Below are 21,373 nucleotides of genomic sequence, written 5' to 3'. Positions count from 1 at the left end.
GCTTTAGTGCCCACCTGGAAAAAATACTTACTTATGTACAACAAACTGCAAAATCAAACATAACTACAAAAAGTCTTTATTGAGAAAAAAAAAAAAAGCAGATTATAGCCTCTAAGGTTAAATGAAACTTCTGACTTTAATATTAAATAACTTAGGATGATAGCAAGTAGCTTCTTTAGATAAATAAATCTACATTTCCCAATTTTTTTCTTCAACAGTCAAGGGAATCAAACACTGAAACACAAAAATCACAAGTATTTCTAAAGACTAAATGACAGAAGCACATTGAAAGGTTTTACAAGGATATATTTACAAAAATAGTTAAACTAATGTATATTTGCAGCATGTAAACTAGTTACATGATATACAAACTGGGAATTTATATATTTCCTACAAAATAGAAATCAATGTTGGTCCAAGTTCTTGGAAGAAAACTATATTCTTTTAAAGAAAATGAAAATATTTCTCAAATGAAAACTTAATTTAAGTCAAATTATATACTCTAGTTACGGCATTAGTTACAGGATGAATCACAAACTTTTCAACTTTTCTTGAAACACAAGAAAGCAGCTTTTGTCTCCTTTAGAGCTTTGGTTTACTTAACTACTCTGGAATTCCTGGTCTTAAACAGCTCCTCTAGCCGTGCTTTCCTTCTGAAGCACCACCTTACAGCACACACACACACACATACACACAAGCGCCTGCACAAATGAAAGGAAAAGAAACCCAAACAACCCCTTTTGAATGCTGAATTATCTGAACACGATGTTCTTTTGTTTACAAATTATTATTTTGGTCCTCGCTTTGGAACTCTGTCCTCCAGTGCACTAGGGACTCTGCAGCTCCTGGAACAGCTACGTCCTGCGGGGTGGTTAAGGCTGCCTTACCACCACGGAAGGGTGTATTCCTGTGCACCTGAGACTCAGTTTTACTGCTGTAACTGTATGGAAATACTTGGAAAGTTCAGGGCACAGACAAGGCTTCTCCTGACTAATCACATCATAAAATGAATACTAGAAAGTTTACCTTTGTGTTGAACTGATTTAAGGTAAGAATAGGCCTTAAGAAAATCATTTAAAGAAGCTTTCTCATTTACATAATTCTCCAGACAGGAGGTAAAATGTACAGAAACTGTCCCTAACCTACACAGTACATCATCATTTTGGATTAGTTTATTTTTCTCTGTTCTTTGATTAACAACTGCCAAATTTCACTCAGGCACCAATTTCTATATTAAGGGCTGGAAAAGAAAAGCTGTACTTCATTATACAGGAACAGAATGCACCTGTCTAGAAAAGTACTGGGAGAACAACTGCTGCTTTCTGTTTTTAAGCAAATTGCTTATTCCATATTGAGCTTTAAATAGTTTCCTGTGATGATACTTAACACATTTGAACTGAGTAGAATTACAAGAAAGAGAGACAAATTAACGTGTGAAATGAAATATTCTAAGTATGATCATTTTCAAAAATAAAAGTATTGTATGTACACGTTAGATCCTGTGCTGTCCCCTGGAAAGTAATGCTGCTGTGGAGATCTAACCTTCCCCCTGAGGGAGGCAAAGTACTAAGGGAGAATGACAGAGGGCTTGTCTGAAAGCCACAGTAAACGTGTCACCTCTGGCTCCTGCAACTCCACAGGTTTTGTTCCCATGCTGGTTGAGCAAAGCATTTTTCAATATCAATTCTGTCATGGGATGAACTGCTCAGAGGCGCAGACCCAAACCTTCTCTGTGTCTTTTAACTTTTTTTTTTTTAAATTGGCTTCCTTAAAATATTTTGGAAGGACAAGCATGTAAAAATGCCTTGAAGCTAGAGGTGCTCCAAAGCAGCTTCCTTCAATCGAGAAATATTATACTGTAACTGGTGCTAAAAATTTATCTTGAAGCTCTGGCGCCTTCCATTTGATATTTTTATGTAATAACCTTAACGAATTGACCTATCCGTACAATACAATTCAAGGCATTTCTTTCCTGCGTTGGAATCTGCTGCTGGGACATGTGAGGCTCACGTGCACTCTGAGCCTCGGCAAGTTCAGAGAACACGGGCAGGCCCCCAGTGCTCACCCTGCTGCAGGCCAGGCAGCCTAGGCTGCACTGCAGCAACACGACACGAGTTGCACTGTAACTCCTTCAAAAGATGGCTCTTGCATTAAATATATTAAACTGGTATATTTAATTACAAAATGACTGCTTAAAGGAGCATGTAACTTGCCAAGGAGTGCTCAGTAGGACAGGTGCATCTAGGCCAAAAGAAGTCTGGCAAAAGTTCAGGAAAATACACCCTTTGTTTCTTCCTAAGATAAAAAAATATATTTAAGAGAATTTTTTTCCTGTCCCTCCCTTTGCCCCCTAAAAGGAAATTCCAGACTATCAGGCAGTTCCGTTAAGGGAGTTAATTATTCCATTTAGGAATTAGTGTCTATTGGATGCCCTTTGTACTTTTCAACAGCACCACAAATGGCTTTCAGAAAATCAATGGAACATAGGAACTAAATGGCAATGGCGTTGCCACATACGTCAAGTCATCCCATCAGTCTGTGTGTTGAGTTTAACATGTGACCATTTCAGAACTGATTCCTCAGATTCTCGACTTGTTGTGAGCTGGTGTGGAACTGTCTCCATTTCCACATGCTGAGAATCTGGTCTCGTATTTCCACTTCCTCTAGAGCAGAAGAATTTTATTGTGATTTTGGATACAGTTAAAAACAGCAATGATGGATTTATTTAAAATATAAATTCAGGAAGGCTGAATCAATTCTCATGAGAATGCAAGGAATTTTTTAAACATACAGATGTGTGATTTGCATGTAAATCATCAACACATGGTAGAAAACAAACCATAAAAAAGATTCATCTAACTTCCTATATGGAAGACATATATTTCCCCAGAGCTCTGAGGTTACTGTAAAAGCTTATGCGAAATAGGAAAGTGTGTACATTCTATGTACATCTAATACTTGTTATAAAATATCAATGTTTCCATTGTCTTTCTAAATTATTATTTCTCCTAACTTGTACTTTGTTTTCAAATGAAGACAATCACTGTAATCCGTTCAAAAGTACATCTAGAAAAGAACACAAAGCTGCAAAGATAATACAAAACCACTGCCCCCCCCTTTTTTATGTTTCAACATACAATTGTAAAGCGGTTGGTAACAAATGGTGTCTTGTATAAAACAAGTAGCATAAAGACAAGTGGAACTTTGCATAGCCAAAGGGGCTGTTAGCCCTATTAACAAAAGAACAGGTTTTAAAAATGATGTTTTTAGTAAGTGCCAAATCATCAAGTCAATATGAATATGTTTTGAAACCATAGCTACTCTTGTACATGACAGGTAATAACAGAGGTCTGAAACTTTCTTCAGCTGTAACAACCCTCCGTGTACCAATCTTTTAACTCTTCAAATGGGTATGTTCTTCTATTATATAGTTTCTATATTGAGATACCTGCCATATTTCTTTAACAAGCTATAGCCTTTGGATGACTGTGGAACCAAGCAGGATGGAAAGTTGGCTTGAAGCGTATTCATAAAATTCTGCTATTTAACCCATGCTGAAAATTGTCATTGCTAAAACTACTAATTTACTTTCCTATTTACTACCTCTGGGAATCTAAGTTTTAAAAAAAAAAAAAAAAAAAAAAAAAAAAGAGACTTTATTCTTTAAGACCGGAACGCAGTGAAACTAGCTAAAATGCTAGCATTTATCTTATCGGACTTGCTGCGATATGATAAGGTGCTAACTTTTGGGTAATAATTCTACACTGCTTACCTGGGCAAAACCTCCATTGAAGGGACGTGAAGGGAGTGCAGAACAGCCCTTTGTACCAGGGTTTTTAGAAATGCTGCCATTTACAATTACAGTTTAGTGATATATTATTTGTTCAAGTAGACAGTGTCTTGGTGAAAATGTCTAGATAAAAGAATGCATATGTACAAGATCAGATAGGACCCCTCACCTTTGATTTTAAAAAATAAATAGCTGGTATAGATGGTTATTACAGGAATCTCATCTTTAAGGGAATGTGAAAGTCATTTTTAAGATTTCTCTGTCTTCTCTTTTATAGGGCGTGTGGTAAAGGAAAGTGTCCTTCAGAGTTCTGTGACATGCATTGGGTAGCTCGGAGGTGGATGTGATGGCAATTTAATATTAAGGCGCCTAATGTGACAGCTGTGGCAGAGCAAGTGGCCCTCTAATGGGTAACAACGATGACCTTCTTCATCATTGAGCTGCAAACCACAATCCTAGAAGGAAAACAGACATCCTAGATAAGTGAGTTGTTTAGGTAAATCCTAACAGTGTTGAACTGTCTTGCATGATCCTGAGAGCTTCCCCTGATACCTATAAAGGCAGCAACCTCAAGCGTTTGTGGTAGATGGACATTGACTGTCTAAGAGTATTGGGCAAACTGTCATCACTGAAATCTAACAGGACAATCTATAGCATTACCTTGGCCTGGGTCAAGCATTTATTTTCACTGAGTCCTATTCTGGTCTCTGCATCTAGAAAAGGCTGATGCAAAGTAGACAAAAGCCAACCAAGCATTAACTTGCTATCTGGCTTGAGCTTTGTAACAGGCCCCAAAAGAAAGAGAAACACGGGAAGCAGCAAAGTTTCCATAATGATTACTTGCTTTGCATGGCCAGCAGTTGATGATGGTAACTTAACACAGCCACTTCTGAAACTGTTAAGTTGTCTTCGAGATTGGGCCTTTGTAAAGTGTCTGTTTGAATACCTCAAAATAGCGGCACTAACTTTAACTAGCAGTATTTGGAAGTATCAGTATCTCAGTGTGTACAGTTTGAGAACCTAATCTGAGGCTGCTAGGCAGCAATCTCCCCCTCTTAATACATGGCCAACCCCCTAATTTCTGTATGTAATGCACGCTGCCAGTCTGGGCAGATGTGGTGGCAGCTTGATTTGCCTCAAATTGGAAGGAGAATGGGGAGCTGAATAATGAAATAGAACTAGAAATAAACCCCCATTGGGACATTCTAATATAAAGTCAATAGACTCAGAGAGAAGGGGAGGGAGCTGTCATCTTAGGTGAAGCTTGTACAAAGCAGTAGATGGGGGAAGAAGGAGGAGGGAAGCACAGCGAGCTCTTCAAAATACTTAGATTTTTCTCTGCCAAACTATCTTAAAAATTAATAGGAAATTATGAAGCGCTGCCTCCATTAGAAAGAGATAGCTGAGTGGACTGACTCTTCCTCACATTTGGGTTCATGCACATTTCAAGATTCCCTGAATTTTGCTCTATTCTTCCTCATTTCAAAACTCTCTATATAAAGTCCTTTTGTGCGGGAATGCATGGAAGGAGGATTGCTTCATTTTTTGCTTCTGGAGCCAGCAAAAGTCACACTGGTAGCTGGAAGGCAATAGGTGCATTTTGCATCAGACAAACCTACAGTAAAGAGGAATTTTGGGGTTGATCTCAGATTAGAGAGGTTGTTTGCCTGACACAGAGCTAAGCCTGAACTCAGCCCTTCTCCCTTTGAAACAAACTTATTCCACAGCTTAGTCTCTCTGCCCCCATAAATATGTAAGTGTCCTGCAGCCAGCTTTTGAAATCAGTTTACTGGAAATAAAGAAACCAATTTCATGCTAGTGGAGATGACAGCACCACTTGCAGCTCGGCTAACAAGTGGCTGCTCCATTCACTCTGCCTCCCGCAGCAGGGCCGCTCCTGCCCGCGCACGCGCAGGGGCCGCCCGGGCTGCGCTCCCACAGACGCCAGACGCTCACCTCGCAGTGGTAGCACTCCACGTGGTAGTCTTTGTCCATCGAGACCACTCGGATGGTCTCCTCAGAGCCCTGTTTGGACAGCACAGAGAGTGTAAGACTGGGCTTGTGAGTTGTGTTTGTCAATATTCTTTTAGTGCCTAACCTGTGGCTTTTGGAAGCTCTTTCTCTGCAGAAACTCCTGTCCCTCTGCAGAGCAGCTCTGTGACAGCTCGGGGCTTTGTCCCCACAGTACACAACACTCTACCACTGTTTTCAGCATGCAGCAGCACTTGGATACCTGACCTATCTGGGCTGTCGAGCACCTTTAGGAAGTGTGGCCAAAATAAATTTCTCTTGAAATCCAATCATTTCTCAAAGGCCTGCAGGATTTGAGGAAATTAGCAGCAAAGAACTATGACCTGCTGATCAGGCAACTTCCTCTTATGGACATCCTGGCCTGATCTTTCCAGGAGTGTATCCTGGTGCACAGCTCTCTCGCGCGCACACACACACACATATGCACCCCACAGGGCTTTACATACGAGTCTGGCAGGTCACTCTGTGCACATGCCAAAGCCTCAGCGTGGTGGGGCAGTGGAGTTGTGTAATTCCTGGATGAGTTCTAGCCCCTGAGAAGCAGCCCATACCCTTCTTGTAACCTCACAGACTCCTTTTGTGAGCCACTCTCATGACAGAGCTCATTATTTTTTTCCTTGCGCTGTTTCCAGTTCCAGGTGTGGTTAGAGCATCAGAGATGACGTACACTGTGTCTGAGTGAAGCTGCGGACAAGTTAGCACCTGCACTACTAGTCATGAACCAACCTACACAACCTCCCTGGGAAAGGAGGTAGAGACTGTCCCGGAACTATCAGATGAGTCAGCATTAGGACAGCTACACTTAGAAAAGGAGCTTTGTTAAACACAAAACCAGTGAAATTTAGATAGGGCCTTTCTCCTCACTCCCCTTTAGCAGGGCAGACATTTCTTGCTCACCTTTCAGAAGTTTTTTTAATGCAGCTGAGACCTGGCCATGTAAAAGAATTAATAATGACATGATGTGCAGAGTGGTGGAGGGTGCAAGCTGTGCAATGAACACTCTGGCTCTGTGCAGAGGAAGAGGAGGGAGGTACCAAGTCAGTGCATGTTAAAACATACCTGTGCTGGTAGAATCGGCTGGTTACAGGAAGCACATTTTGGTGCAAAAACCCTATGATGCAAGAAGAAAGTGTTCAAATCACAGTCAAAGCTTCTTCCAAAAAAAAAAAAAAGAAAAGAAAAAAGAAAAAAAGAACCAAAGAGGCCATGTCTTCTTTTTAGCAAAAAGTAGAGAACCAAACAATTTGAAACATCTCTAAAATTTTACTGAAATCTGAGGAAAGAAGATTCGGAAGAGAGGCTGATCTACCCCAGCTTTTTATTGCTTAGGCCTTCCTGATCTCTCCAGTCATAACCAATCCAATACGCTTTCTACATGTGCTGCCTTTTTTCTTTCCTTTATTCATAAAGCTATTCACATTCTACCACAGACTCCCTGAAAGCAGCTCCTGGCTTAGGGATGGTCATCAACCAAGAAGACGTGACCCTGCTAAATAGAAAAGGGACTGATACTGGCTAGGATATACTTATTAAACCAAATAAATCAACTGGTTTTACCCGCAGCTATGTTTTATGACGATCACTGGGCCAACATTCACTCTGCTCTTGCCACATGGTCCATTAAACCAGTACAGCCGAGCGCAGAGTGATTTACACTTGCTGCATAAGCTGCATTATTGGTTGATAGGAGCTAATTCACATGAGCTTTGAGAGGGAGCAGAAAAGAGCCCAAGAGCAATCATTTAAACCTCAAAAATGTGTTGCCAAGTGAGGCTAAAATCCCACTAGCTAATTACGTGTCCACTGTCCTGTACAGGTTAACGTACCATATACTCCACGGTCACACACTGCCACAGTCTGGACTCTTAGAAGCAGCCGGCAGAGCCTGCCATCACTTACAGAACTAGCCTGGCTTGATTAGTGAAATAAATAGAGAAGCAGCCACCAGAAAAATACCCCTTCCGACACAGTTTGATTTGCAGCCTTACTGGAACACATCTATGTCACTCTGGACCAACAAAAGGATCTATAATACAGCTTCAATATACCTTACAAATACACAAAGCACTGTGGGACTCTAGAACAAATAGGACATCAGAACAAACAGGCGCTTTTTAAACTACTGCAAGGCTTGTAACAATAATTAACATTTTCTTCAAAACACGCAATGGATCTGTGTACTTACGTGTGATAGTCTTTGACACAGTAAATATTGTTCTCCACATCTACCGTGAAGGGGACTCCATCCAAACATTCGTTACATACCACGCAGCGGAAGCAGCCAGGATGGTACGACTTTCCAAGGGCCTGTAATATCTTAGGAGGTAAACAATAAAATGAGTGGATGCACAATTACATGAGCTCCCCAGCTGTGTCCGATTCTTAATAATGCACTTATTAGGTGAGTGAGAAATGCACTTAGGACAAAATTACCACTCTGCAAATCTATCAGCAGGGGCTCTTCTAAAACTAGTAAATTGTTGTTTCGATAGTTTTATAAAAGACTCTCAGTAGAAAGAGAGAGAACTGTGAAAAAAATCAAGCTAAAAATCAAGTCTTAGTTCTACAGAGCCAATATATTAAAAATGGCTTCCTTAGGAAAAAAACGTATGAAACCAAATTAATAGCACTTCCCCCCGCCCCCTTCATGAATCCCTACAGTTCTCTGTTCAGTTACTGACATGAGATGCTGCAAGCCTGTTCCTGCTCAGAAACTGCTCCTCTCTGCGCGTTTCTGTGCAGGCCGCGCTAGGACAAGCTCTGCAGCAGTGAGCACAGAGCAGCTCCCGGAGCAGCTGAGCAGCGCCCGGCCGCGGCGTCGCAGCTCTGCTCCCTGCCACGCCGGTACCGCTGCGGGGCAGGCGCGGCTCTCGTGTGCTCACTGCTGGGGAGGACCAAGAAGGAATTAGCCAAATAAGAGCTGAAATCGTGGCACTCCCACTGCTATTTCCTTGTGCTGGAGCGTGCTTAGTGATGGGAGAAAGGCCGGGAGCACCTGTCAAACTTGCAGCTACTGCACTACAGCACTCAGCTTCCACGGAGCCCTGCCTGGGATCCTGCAATTAAGGGCCACCTCAAAGCGCGCCAAGTCAAAAACCCTCCCCTCCCAGCATGACACAACTCCAGAAATTCGCTCCTGGGCTAAAACGAACAATATACTTGTTCAACCAGTGGTGCCAGGATAGGAGCCAGAATCCTCATTAGTTAAGTCTTTCTTCCAGCTTCTCCTGAACCTCCATGTTCACAACGCAATAGCTACCTCTGTTAGGCATGCTGATGCTCATGCACATGTTAAAGCAAGAGGAAAACATCCATATATTATGATAATAGATCAGCTCATGCTACATATACCATGAGCTGCACGTCAGTGTGCAGTCCACTTTGGGATTTCTTCTGCTTAGAAAGACCAATCTAAACTCATCATACTTTCACCCAGCGAGATGATGCCAGAACTATCTGGCCCACCAACAGCCCTTACTTTTTATTATAAAATAAACTAACTACTGGCTCCCTGCAAATGACAGAGGTCTTAGTGCATTTTAACAGGTGTGAAAGCAAAAATACAGAAGTGGAGCAAGTGGCAGAAGGTAAATAAAGCAAGTCACAGAACCTGCAAGAAACTCAGGACTGCGAGTACATGTCCCTCTCCTCAAAAGTCTGTCCCGTCTCCCTTGGCTAGAGAGCTCACTAGTCCAATGTCTTAGAGAGCAGCCTCTTCTTTTTCTTCACCATGTTCTGCTATGAAGCTGTTCTGCATTTTCCTCTTTGGTATTAAAATTTATAGTTGGCTGCCTTTTACTGATAGGAAAACCTGACATTGCAGAACAGCAGCCTCCCATGATCTTAGGAGGAAGAAAGGCCCAACTTAGTCTATCTGATAGCAATACAACTTTATAGCTTATTTATGACACTTCCTGAGCTTAAAAACGTATCTTAGCAATATTGGCGACATAACAATAGTTCGACTAGAGAAAAAAAGCACAGTGTGCCAAAGTGCACTATCTGAAATACAGCAAAAGAAATACAGCCCACAATCAGGAATTTAGAGCTCTTACCATTTCCATTATGAGGTGTCCACAAACAAAGCACTTGTCAGCTGTTTGCTGAAAACCTGAATACTGTTGAAATAACAGAAGGGAAAGAATTATTATCAAGCGACCCCTCTAGCTGCCGAAAATACCTCTGACATAAACACCGTGCTATTTTTCAGTCTATGCTGTATATGATAGTAAGTATACAATAGGTTTGGAAGACACAAATCCAGGAGCCAGGGACTTAACTGCCTTGTGGATGAGATGCTGAAAGTCCCGTTTTAGGTGCTGAGGCTCCTTCTGCAATGCAGGCCAGTGTAACCTTCCCCAGGAAAGCAAGAGCTAACCAGGAGCGCGTGCTCAGGGCTGCACGGCGGGGAGAGGGGCCGGGACAGGCCTGGCCGCAGAGCCCCCCGCGCTCAGCGACAGGAACACGGCCGCAGGGAGATGTCCCTGTCCACTTGGCTCCAAAGCTCCGAGTCCCCTGAGTGTTTTACACCTCAGCTCCAGATTTGGGTCCCTGAAGCAGGTCCTGTTTCAGAAATCAAAGTCCTTTTTCAACCCAAGGTTTAGAGGCACATTAGAAAAAAAAAAAAAAAGAGACAACATCAGGGTTATCAGGTCAGATGACTGACCTACCGGACAACTACCCCACAGGGTAGCAGTGGCCTGAGGAACTCCAGCTATTTAATTTTGAAACTGGTATTTGCAGTGGCTGAACTTTACCCTTACCCATTACAGTCCCATATAATCTAATTGCTGCATGTGCATTCTTTCCTGCCAGAGGGAAGGGTGCCTGGGTATTTGCACAGGACTGCACAGTCATGTTTAACTTCAGCAATTAAGGTCATAGCAAAGCTCATCTGAAAAGTACTGTGGTCACCTAAGAGAAGAGACATGGAATGGGAGGCCAGGGGCAACTGGATTCTGCTGCCAGAGTTTAGAGCATCTCATGCATCCTTGCAGCTTCAGCCTACAGAGCCTATGCCTTGCGCCATTGCCCCCTTGATTTAGTGGGGATTAACTGTCCCCTTGCTTCAAAAGCTACTGCTTCACAGCCTAAAGCTGCCATATGTTTTCCTTTGTATTGGTGTAGAGGATTATATGTTATTTCAAATCCATAGGTTGAAGGCCAAATTATGGTTGCTATGCAACAAAAGAGATTATGAAGAGATGGGTCTAAGACACCTTCTTGTATCCATGAGTCAGTAAACGATGCTACTGCAGCTGGCGCAGCTCCCCAGTTGCTACCCACTAAAGAACACAGCTCAGTTTTATGAAACTTTTAACATTCTAGGATGTTCAGGAACAAATGCAGAGGTAGGCAGACCATTTTAGCTGGCTGTTTCTGCAAAATATTATCCTGAACTGTGTAATGGAACTGGCATGCAAGTCTAGACATAAAAGTTTGGGTGGGTTCACCTCTCCACTTTCAGGTAGCTGCACTCGTATCCAAGTATTTGCCTTTTCTTCTTCTTACTGAGGCAGGAAAAAAGGCCTCTCTCCTTGGGATGCTTCTTGGCAGCACTATATCTGAGTAACCATCTGGCTAGACTATTTCCCAAGGTTGTGAACTCTGGGGTTACTGGAAACAGGTGGGAAGGTCCTAGCAGAGCAGACAGCAGAGGATTAACAATAGTACAAACCTAGCTAATTCCAAAATCCATGCTGGAATGAATTTACCAGTACCATCTGGCTGTCATTTGATAAGGAATGCAAAGGCCCATTTACCCAGTTATTGATTAGAAAGAACATTATTCCCCAAGAAAAGAATGGCTTAGTGGTCAGATTTATGTCATTTAGTGCTAACTAGATTGTCATAAATTACACTGCCTGTCAGAAAGAAAGGTTTTGCTGACAAAAAATCACTCTTTATGACTAACCCTATTAAATTAAAACCATGATTTGTTTTTAACAAGAGAATTGTTATTTGTCAAACACATCCAGAGCTGGATTACCTAGTTAAGATTTTGTAAAATGGCAGCAAGTCTAATAACAGTGATAAAATATTTCATGGGCTCAGGGAGCTCTTTTACCACTGCTCTGTTCTCTCTTCTGATCACAGCATTGATATGGCCAAACGTGAACCTGTCTGATTCAGTAAGAGCTGACATTTGGATTGGACTCTGCTCACCCTTTAAATCTGTCTGGACTGGAAAAGAGCTACAGTCCCGCATCTCGGTGCACTGCTTTTCTACATGACGTAGCACTGTGATCACTGCTGCTTAAAGGTAATCAATAAATGACTTTCTTCACATTTTTGCATCTCACCTGTGAACTTCAGCTTCACTATGTTTGCTTCTGTTATTCACTGGAGAACTCAGATTTGGTTGTTGTGCTAAGTTTTCAATTTTAAAAGCAGAGCTTACCAAAAAAGTCTTAAATGCTAATTAAAATGGGCAACCCCAGTCTTTGAAGCACTACATTAATATATCAAGCTTCACAAATCTTGTGTGTGCAACAAGACAGAACTGCCAATTGCTGCAGACAGCAGAGAGGCAGAAGGGCCCCCCAAACTGCCACAGCGGCGGGTTCCCGCGCGGCCGGGGCGCACGGGAGCAGAGCCCGAGTCAGCAAGCAGGGTCGGCTCGAGGGAAGCAGGGCTGCGTTCTGCACTTGTCACCTCTTTCATTACTGACATAGTCGGAAGGGGAGGACAAGTTTTGGGCCCACCAGCCTGCTTCGCAGCCCAGAAACATGAGAACCAGATTGAGGTGAAATGGTGCAATAACATGGGTAGATAGGTAGGATCCCAGTGCAGAAACCAAATCAGAGTTACATTATTTTATACATACACTATCACTGAGGGCATAAGTAAAACCAGGTTTAATTCTGGCCTGACTTTGTAAGGTTCTTGTGGGTGCCATTAAAAACCAAACCAAACCTAACAACTATTTAGTTGGCAGACCAATAAGAAAATGTAAATACAGACCAATCTCAAACTAGGCAGAAATTTTCACAAGGCTACAGACCATATGTAACCACAACAAATAAGGACGGCATTTTTTAACATTAAAAAATATTCATTTTTAGATTCTGATTACACATTTATAAAAACATTGAAAAAAAGATCTTATAAAAGAGACGTCTTTGAAAATCAAAGCTCGAAATGAAACAATAGCCTATACTCTCACTTACATAGAAATAAGATGCTAGTTACCAACACACAAAGAAGGCAAGTGCATATTGAAAAACTGATATTATTTTCCTCAATTCCTTACTTTGTTGAAAAGTGTTTTCTCTCATGTATGTTCTTGTCCTTTATCCCTCTCCCAGGATAAAAAAATCTTAGTTAATGTGCAATAATCAAGACTTCGTAATCGAGATCCCCAATGATATCTATATAATGTAAGAGCCTGAGAAGCTGAATAAGCCTTGAAAAATATGTTAATTATGTTAGAATAGAAGAGTAAAAATAAAGTAGAAGGCTTGGCTGGCTGAATTTTTCTTTTGTTAGCTGTCCACTATACTTTGATTATCAAACAGGCAAAAAATCCCAAGTGATTTTCTCCAGAAGTCTTTGTTTCAATGGAAGAAGAAAACAAGTCCCCCTCTGTCCTGAATATTTGGGCCTGTTAGTGTCCTCCTGTGATAATCTTTGGGTTTATGAACTCTTCTGTCAAATGCGCAATATATCCAAAAGAAATTAACAATGAATTTTGAGCATATAATGAACAAATTATGCATGGAAGATAATCCCACCAACTACTATGAGAAACAATTTCTCCTGTCTGCCCTCAATCCTTTAACCAATCTTGGTTGTCTACCCAGGATCGTTTAAAGTTTCATGTTCTCATCACCGTTCTCAAAAGCAAAAACATTCAGAAAGCAGCATGCCTGAGAAAGGCTGCAGGAGCCACGTCTCTACCTTAGGCAACATCGGATCTTTGCAAAGATGCGTCGCTTCCGCGCCCTCCCACGCCTGGCCGTGCCGGGGAGCGGCTGCTGCGCTTCCCTGCTGCTCTGCACGCAAGCAGACAAAACCTTCCTCCTGGAAACAGGCCCTGGAATCTCATTCAAACCCACTTGCTGCTTTGATGGGACGTGTGAAACCTGCTGCAGGTTTATGGTAACGGCTCGAGCGGGTTACGCGTCTCAGTAGGTGAGGCGGCGGCCGCTGCACGAGGGTGCGGGGCTGCAAGCAGCACAGCCGCTGCGGGAGCACTGCAGAGCCACTGAATGGGGCAGGTCAGCTTAGAATTGAGATTCCTGCTCTTTGGCGCTTTAAAGGCTCTTAAGAGGCACGATCAGGAGTTTTTGCCAAAATGCTTCAGCCATTTAATTCTGAAAACTAATTTCTGAATTGGGTGCTGCGCTAATAATGTATTCCGACCCCAGGCTGCCTGTAATCCCTCACAGACTCTCTCCTCCTTGGTTTCCCATTAGCAGAGCATCTGTCTTCTCACTGCTGTATTGTTTGCTCTCTGCATGGGACCCTTAGTACATGGGACACAACAATGTAAGAAATTCATGGGATCACATTAAGAGAGGGAGAGAATATCAAATATGGTTTCATGCAGATGGGTTCTTGTTGCTTTGCTTTTTACACACACACAGATTTAAATGCAATGATCAAAATATACTGAACAAAACGGGGCTGCCTCAGGCTCAAAGATATGGGAGCCTCATGGCAGGTGGCAGAGATTAAACAAAAGCAGAATTGCCCCAAACTCTATTCTTCATCTCCCCTGAAATCCTGTAATTTATCCTGTTGCTTTGCTTTGTCTTGTGGTCAGTGAGGCAACATGACTTAGGAGGAAAGTTCCTCCTAAGGAACCTCCTAAGGAGGCTTCGCTTCTCCTGGCTTCCCACCTTATACTTGGAGGACATAGGTAAGGCAAGGAGGGACTTCAAGTTCTGCACAGAGGTAACAGTTGGTTAGGCCATGCACAAAACTGATGAAAATGAGGAATTATGCTGGCAGCTAATTTTGCCTTCAGATTCAGGCATTTTATAGCCTCTACGAAGGCAATAACCATATACTTGCATGCTGTCTAGAGAGCCTAGAGAGATCCATGTGCCAACATCTGCCAAAGATATTTTTTGTTTCACCAATTAAAAGCCAAATAATGATTTTCTTATTTAGATCTTCTCAGGTAAACTGTTGTGAAAGTTTTGCAGTGATATGATCAAGGAAAAAAAAATAGTAATGAATTGAGCTCAGCTGTGCATTAGACAGCGCACACTCTCTTAACTTCACCTGCACTGTACAGCACATTATATTGCACAGCACTGTACTCTTGCTGGGGGTTACTCATTGCCAGCATCTATTATGTACACTGTGAAAGAAGCTGTTAGGACATATCTTCCTGAAAAACAAATCTGGATTGTATTCAAAACAGGTGCTGACAGATTTCAATTCAAAACATACAGTAACTAATACTAACATTTACTACAGAAGTGCAAACACGCCACTTGCTCACGCTTTTTTTTTCCTCCCCTAAGTCTGCCATAGAAAAAAAAATAATGTTGTCTACTTACAAGTATTTGGCAGGAGTTATAGGTAATTAGAAAGAGCTGTAGTTTTTTTAAGTGTGCTTCAGTTATTTTAACTTACTTTCAATGTAAGAAAGATAATCTGACTTTCTGGATCAGCATCTCAAAAAGAAATAGGGGAAACAACTACCTGGCATAAAATCAGCTGGACTTTGCAACACACACCTCAAAACATTCCAGTAGCAAATGTAAAGTACAGGATAATTGCAAGTAGTCCACAGTGACAGATCTCAGAAAAACAAAACAAAACCCCAAAGACTTTTGGTTTCCTTGTCTATTTTGTCATGTTTGGAGAGTGATTCCTGGGAGCCACCTAACCATCTTAACCCAATTGCAGAATGCTGAGCTCCTCTTACTGAATTCAGACCTTTCACATTTCTACTACATTCCATTAAGTTCATTTATGTTATTAACTGTGTATTGTGCTTTTACAGACTTGAGAATTTTTTTGTTGATCTTTTATTTCAGTACAACCATTTCCTCAGTCAGCAGGCCTGCAAGTTGCTACGTGTGCAATGCTTGCCAGAGCTCAACATCATGTTTCTCAGCCATGGTGCCGAAGTTCTTATATGCACCTTGCTTTAAAAATCTGTCCTCAATCTGAGTTGAATTCCTGGGAGAAAATCCAGGACTCCCTCAAAAGTCTCCCAAATAACGGGAGTTCTGCCCGCTGCTTCGATGGCCGTGTAGCTTCTTGACACAGGCGACACTACCGTGTTCTCATTAAGAGGCGAATCCGACTGCCAGCTCTGCCCACTCCTTGTGGTGGTTAAGGTTCAAGTCCAAAGTGCGCAGGCCAAAAGACTTGAGTATTTCTTAGAGATGACAAAATTTATATTTTAAGCTCATCTGTAGGCTTGGTGCAACACTTCAAATCAGAATATCCCAATAAATTAGCCTTACTTCACAGTTTAAACGAGGAGCATGGGCACACTACACCTGTACTACGTACAGCAGTTCATACGGCTGCTTTTAGAGGGGGGAGGGCGAGGGCAGGGAAGGGTTGGAGCGAGACACACACACGGGCTCCAGCGTGACCCTTCCTGCACACGTTGCAGCTCACACACTATCACCTGTTTGCCTTTGCGGGCAGCACTGGAGAGCAGAGCAATGTTTGGCATCCATCGCTCTTTGCACTGCATGTGCTGCGAATCTGTCCGTGTTTCCTTAGTGGTATCACTAAGCACCTTCTTTCCTAACCTGGCGTGATGGCCAGGGGCTCCAACTGCTCACAGATCCATTCGGCTGCTGTGTATCAGGAATATTGTGACAAATTCCCTTCTCAGCTTTGATTCCATTATTCTGTTAGAATAAGCACCTATATCTGCCTATTCAATGACTGCAATATGAGTTTAAATTGCAAATCTTCTAAACACAACATTCTCACAATTATCTAAAACTGTATTTGCTATGTGATTACCATTAGATATGAAATGGACACAGGCTGCAGCTTTAATGATTTACCTTTTCAGCTGGAGTCTTTTTTCTGAGAGTGCCTCCTATAACCATGATGGGCCCTGACTAACACACTAATCCCAGAGCTCACATCCCAGGTGAGAGCCACAAACACTTACACACTCCGAGACAGAAAACCCAACCTCTGACTCCAGCTGACACTAGCTTCAATTATACCAAATATAAACGATCTTCCTAGAGCCCAGCATCCCTTCCTAGGCAGGGGCCTTTTCCTGCACTGCCAGACTCAGAAAACAGCATGTGCACACACTGAGAACAGCCTCATTATTATTATTATTTACATTACAACCATGTCTAGGGGCCCAAATTAGAGTAAGGGTCTCACTGCATTTTGTGCTCCAGGATATGAAAATACAAGCCCTGCTCTCATGAACTGACACTCGTCTAATGTTCCTTCATTAATATCCTACTCCCTCCCTCCACGAGGGACTGGCTGGAGGGCAGATTTCTGCCTCCTCCAGTCTTCTGCACCCTCACCCTTTCTGGTCTTTAACGTCGCTGGAAGTCTTAAGCTGGGGGTCAGAGATGAGGCCCTGCGTGTTCCCCGGTACCCCTTTCTGTGCTGCAGGCCCAGCTAGAGAGCAGAGGGATGATGCCTGCGGCAAGGAGAAGGGTCACCCGAGCCAGTGTCTAGTAGCAGGGCAGGAAGCTCCGCGAGGCTCGGGAAGGCGCTGCTGCCTCCTGGCCTTCCCCTCTGCCCAGGCCTCGGCCTGGCGCCGGGAGCGGAGCCGGGGCAGCAGCCACAGGAGCTGCGGGACGGCAAGGACAGACACGGGACACCCGAAGTCCTCCTGGATACCTGTGATGTGTCAAGGCTCTCCTCACTTTTGGCATGAGCAAAATTAAGTTTTTAGAGCATTTTCCTTTCAGAATTTACGGTGAGAGTGACAGATCTTCCTCACGGAAATAGCTGAAAGATTTTAGATGAAACTTTCAACAATAAATGACAAGGAAGTTAGCCAGAGGCAAGGACCTGGCGTGGAGAAGTTCAGCCTAAATGATTAAATCTGGCAAAGATAAAAGACAGTGAAAGAAAGGAAGTTTTGGATGATCCCAACACTATGTGCTGCAGCTTGTGCTCTCTATAAAGGTTATTTCCATAGCTTCTGAGTGTCTTCCAGTAGAGCATTAAGCAGTGTAACTAACATCTGTCACATGAGGTTCATTTTCACTCTCATCTCCTCCCTGGAGGGAAAGTCTCTCATTTCTTAACCTCTACTGGACCCCCACTCAATAATGTTCATTGCCTCAAGAGAAAAAGGAAAAGCCTGGCAAAAAGAAGGAGAGAAAAAAAAAAAAAAAGATAACGGAGCTAAGATTCAGGCTGCTGTGGTGAAATTTAAATCTTTTTTCCCCCAAGAAAAACAGAAATTTCTTTTAAACTTCTTTACGTGATATTTAAGCATTGAAAAGGAAAGACAGATTAAAATTACTGAGCTATTTTTCCTTCATCCATGATTATGCAGCAATTTATCAAAAAAAAAAATGGAACACGAACATCTGACTGGGATTATTTATTATGCAGTAAGGCATTTCTGCTTTGCTCACTTCCCCGGAACAGTGTCCCTGTTATGGCTAGTTACCCATCTATGTCCTAAGAGCTTTCAGGGAAGGATTAAACTGTCATTTGTTTTATTTCCTTTCATTAAATAACTATCACAACAGGGCCAAGGCAAAAGTGTCATAGTGCTCACCTTGCTACCTTAAGGTGGCATGGAAGAGAATAACTTCCCTAGAACCAAAGTAAGTTATTGAAAAATTGCTGTGTTTTTTTACTGTTTCCATTCAATAATATCCAATCTTGATATTGAAATACCTTTAGTAAAAATCACAGAGATTACACAACCCCGCACCATGCTTAGGCAGGAGTGGAAGTATCAGGTTTTTGTTTTTTAATCTGATTATGCACTCCATCTAGTCAAGATGGTCTGGATTTAGGCACTGACAGAATTTACAGCTGATTAGGGCTGGAATTGGGAGGCTGATAAAAATAAAGAGGAATGTGACATCCTTTTCATACGTTAAGGGTTTATCAGCCCTAATGCTTTCATTTGCAGCCCTGCACACAAGAAGACTGGCACCACTCTCGCAAGGATGACCATGGCAGCTCCATTGGGCATCTTTTCCCAAATACAATTCCATCAGAAGGTCTAAAAACTTCTAGTACTTCTTCCCTGGAAAGAATGAGCAAAATAAACCTTCTGATTCAGAGAAAGATAATCTGCGCCCTCAGTAAGAGCAAACATGTGGAAAAACTATTTGTTAGAAGAATGTACCTTGCAGCTATTGCCAAAGATTTTGAAGAGTGTATCTGTGCTTTGGATAGCTTTATGGCTGTGCAGTGGAAATTGCTCATAATGAAAGATAACATCAAGTTTTCTGTAATACCTTTTGTCCAGAAATCAAAAGCGCTTAAAAAGAAGTCCAGATTTTAAATGCTTGATGCAAGGAGCTCCTCATGTAACAGACTAATTTTTTTGAAACAGACAAAACCCTTTGGCACTCACCATGCTTTAATCGACAACTAAGTTCTCTTAAAAATGTGACCATAAAGCATTTGACCATGGCAAAGCAAATGCCTTTAGAGTTGATGGGAGACACTCGTGAGTGGCTGGCACCAACTCTGTGCTGAGCCTTGACAGGGGCAGTTTAGCCAAGGAGGGCAAGCTCTGCTCTTCGAGAGGTGCCCAACATTGCTATAGACCAGATAAGGGCCTCTTGCAAGCAGACTCCAGCTGTGGGAGGCTGAGAGTAAAGATATAACACACGAAGGCAAATACGGCTAATATTTTAGTAATTTCCAGGAATTTTAAGGATAGCATTGATGAGAAATACATTTCCACGCTCTGAAGTGCCAGTAACATTTTTGTTGTGGGAAATATTTTGAGGAATTCCTTTGCAAAAAAAAGATGGCAATATACTCGTTAGAAATGGAAAGTCATTCTTGAAGACCCAGGCTTCTAAATGAATGTTATATTAAAGCTGCTGTGAATTCAACTTATTGACTCTCCAGTTTATCCTATAAGCTAATTCCTCTCTGATTTCAATTCCCCGTCACATGGCCCTCTTAATCTTAGTAATTATAAATGGTCTGCCAGTAATCAAATCTCTCAAAGTACTGCAAAATCCTCACCCTTAATTGCACAAATACTTTATTTTTGGAACAACGCAGCTCAGCAACATGCTTCATTTTTCTTTTCATGACTCAGTGTCTATTAAAGCACAGCATTTATAAAAGCTCTAGCTACGTGGAGAGAAAATCAGTTGCTCCTGCCTGGCTAACAGTTTTTAGGTAATCACAATGCAGCTCCACATCACTCCTAGCACAGCAGTGCTTAGAACTGCCTGTAACGAAGCAACGCTGTACACGGCGATGTCGCGCTCCCGTCAGGAAGGTCTCACCCCCGTTATGATCGGTGTTCCCCAGATGTTTGACTCTGAGCGCTAGCTTGGCAAGCGAGGCTGTGTGGCTGCATTTCAAGTCCAAAGCCCGGGCAGTTCCAGTGTTTATTCTCATAATTTACGCTTTGTGATGGCTTATGGACAGTTACGTACATGGTTTCATAGCTACCACTTCAGACTAAGGACCTGATCCTGTCTTCATGGAGTTCATGGTAAAATTCTTTGCAATTCCAACAGAGGCAAAAGTTGCCCCCACAAGACTGAATTGTCCCTCAAAGCAAACGACCCGATAGAAAACGACAATTTGGTTTAAAAACAATGAAAAAAATGCCTGAAATCTTACTTACTAGGAAGTCTTCTTCACAGTACACTTTACCATTGACATTGTAGAATGCTTTTCCTCGTAGTCTTCTCCCTGTTAAAATATTTTACTGTCAGAATTTTGCACTCTGTTCCCAAGCTTAGGCATTCAGGACAAGAAATAAAAAGCTCATCTGCTGTGCTCTAGCTTGTTTTCTCACCAGACTGTCCATCCAGATACCTGGGTGAGAATTAGGCTCTAGTCTCCATCATACATTAACAAATTCCTTATCAGCTGAATTTGACCTACGTATGGGTTACAGAACCCAGATGATTCCAGTTCCTGGTAAATTTGAAACCTATTTGCCCCACCCCTGATAATTATTTTGGTGGGAAAAACCCATTTGTAAATTGAGACAATTTTCTTTACTCGGGATGAATCCAGTGTATTTAGCTCTGAAGGACAACAAGCATGAAATACCAGCATATTAATGTAACTGTCACTTTTCAAAATATTAATACATTAATCAATGCTACTACAGCTAGACCTGTAGCAGCCAGCACAAGGAAGCACCAAACAGTACTGAAAACAAGAGATTTCATCTTCAAGTTTGAATATTTGCTGTTGCACTGGAACTGGCTGAGCTTGTATTTACTATGCATGTGGTCATCGGAAGTTGACGGTTCCCTTTACAGTTAAGAAATACATGAGACTCCAGAAAGCCTCAACAAAAAGTGTTAACAAAAGGAATTCCAAGAATACCAAATCCAACAGTTCTTTATATATGAATGATCAGAAGCATCTCTCTGTACACCAGAGCAGGTCCATTGAAGGCAATGACATTGT

General features: G+C 42.1%; 1 protein-coding gene and 1 long non-coding RNA gene across 2 annotated transcripts in view; both read right to left on the bottom strand.

Annotated features, from left to right (window-relative positions):
• Positions 1 to 2,497: 2,497 nt before the first annotated feature.
• On the bottom strand, positions 2,498 to 4,035 carry LOC148591899 (uncharacterized). The gene is made up of 2 exons (XR_015913985.1): positions 3,773 to 4,035; positions 2,498 to 2,663 (listed from the first exon to the last, which is right to left on the bottom strand). It is a non-coding gene; the product is annotated as an uncharacterized LOC148591899 (long non-coding RNA).
• A 38-nt stretch (positions 4,036 to 4,073) lies between these two features.
• Positions 4,074 to 21,373, bottom strand: part of WTIP (WT1 interacting protein) — a 72,346-nt gene continuing 55,046 nt past the window's right edge. Inside the window, exons 3-8 of the mRNA XM_010213510.2 lie at positions 20,574 to 20,641; positions 9,877 to 9,939; positions 8,007 to 8,137; positions 6,881 to 6,932; positions 5,747 to 5,815; positions 4,074 to 4,245 (exon numbers count right to left, since the gene is read on the bottom strand). Of these exons, the coding sequence (XP_010211812.2) occupies positions 4,093 to 4,245; positions 5,747 to 5,815; positions 6,881 to 6,932; positions 8,007 to 8,137; positions 9,877 to 9,939; positions 20,574 to 20,641 (536 nt within the window). The 3' untranslated portion in view covers positions 4,074 to 4,092. The remainder of the gene's footprint in view (positions 4,246 to 5,746; positions 5,816 to 6,880; positions 6,933 to 8,006; positions 8,138 to 9,876; positions 9,940 to 20,573; positions 20,642 to 21,373) is intronic.

The sequence above is a fragment of the Tinamus guttatus genome, unplaced genomic scaffold (genome assembly GCF_059628265.1).
Source record: "Tinamus guttatus ecotype Peru unplaced genomic scaffold, ASM5962826v1 Tinamus_guttatus_pri_ptg000674l, whole genome shotgun sequence".
Classification (NCBI taxonomy): Eukaryota; Metazoa; Chordata; class Aves; order Tinamiformes; family Tinamidae; genus Tinamus; species Tinamus guttatus.
This window is presented reverse-complemented; position numbering and strand designations above follow the sequence as displayed.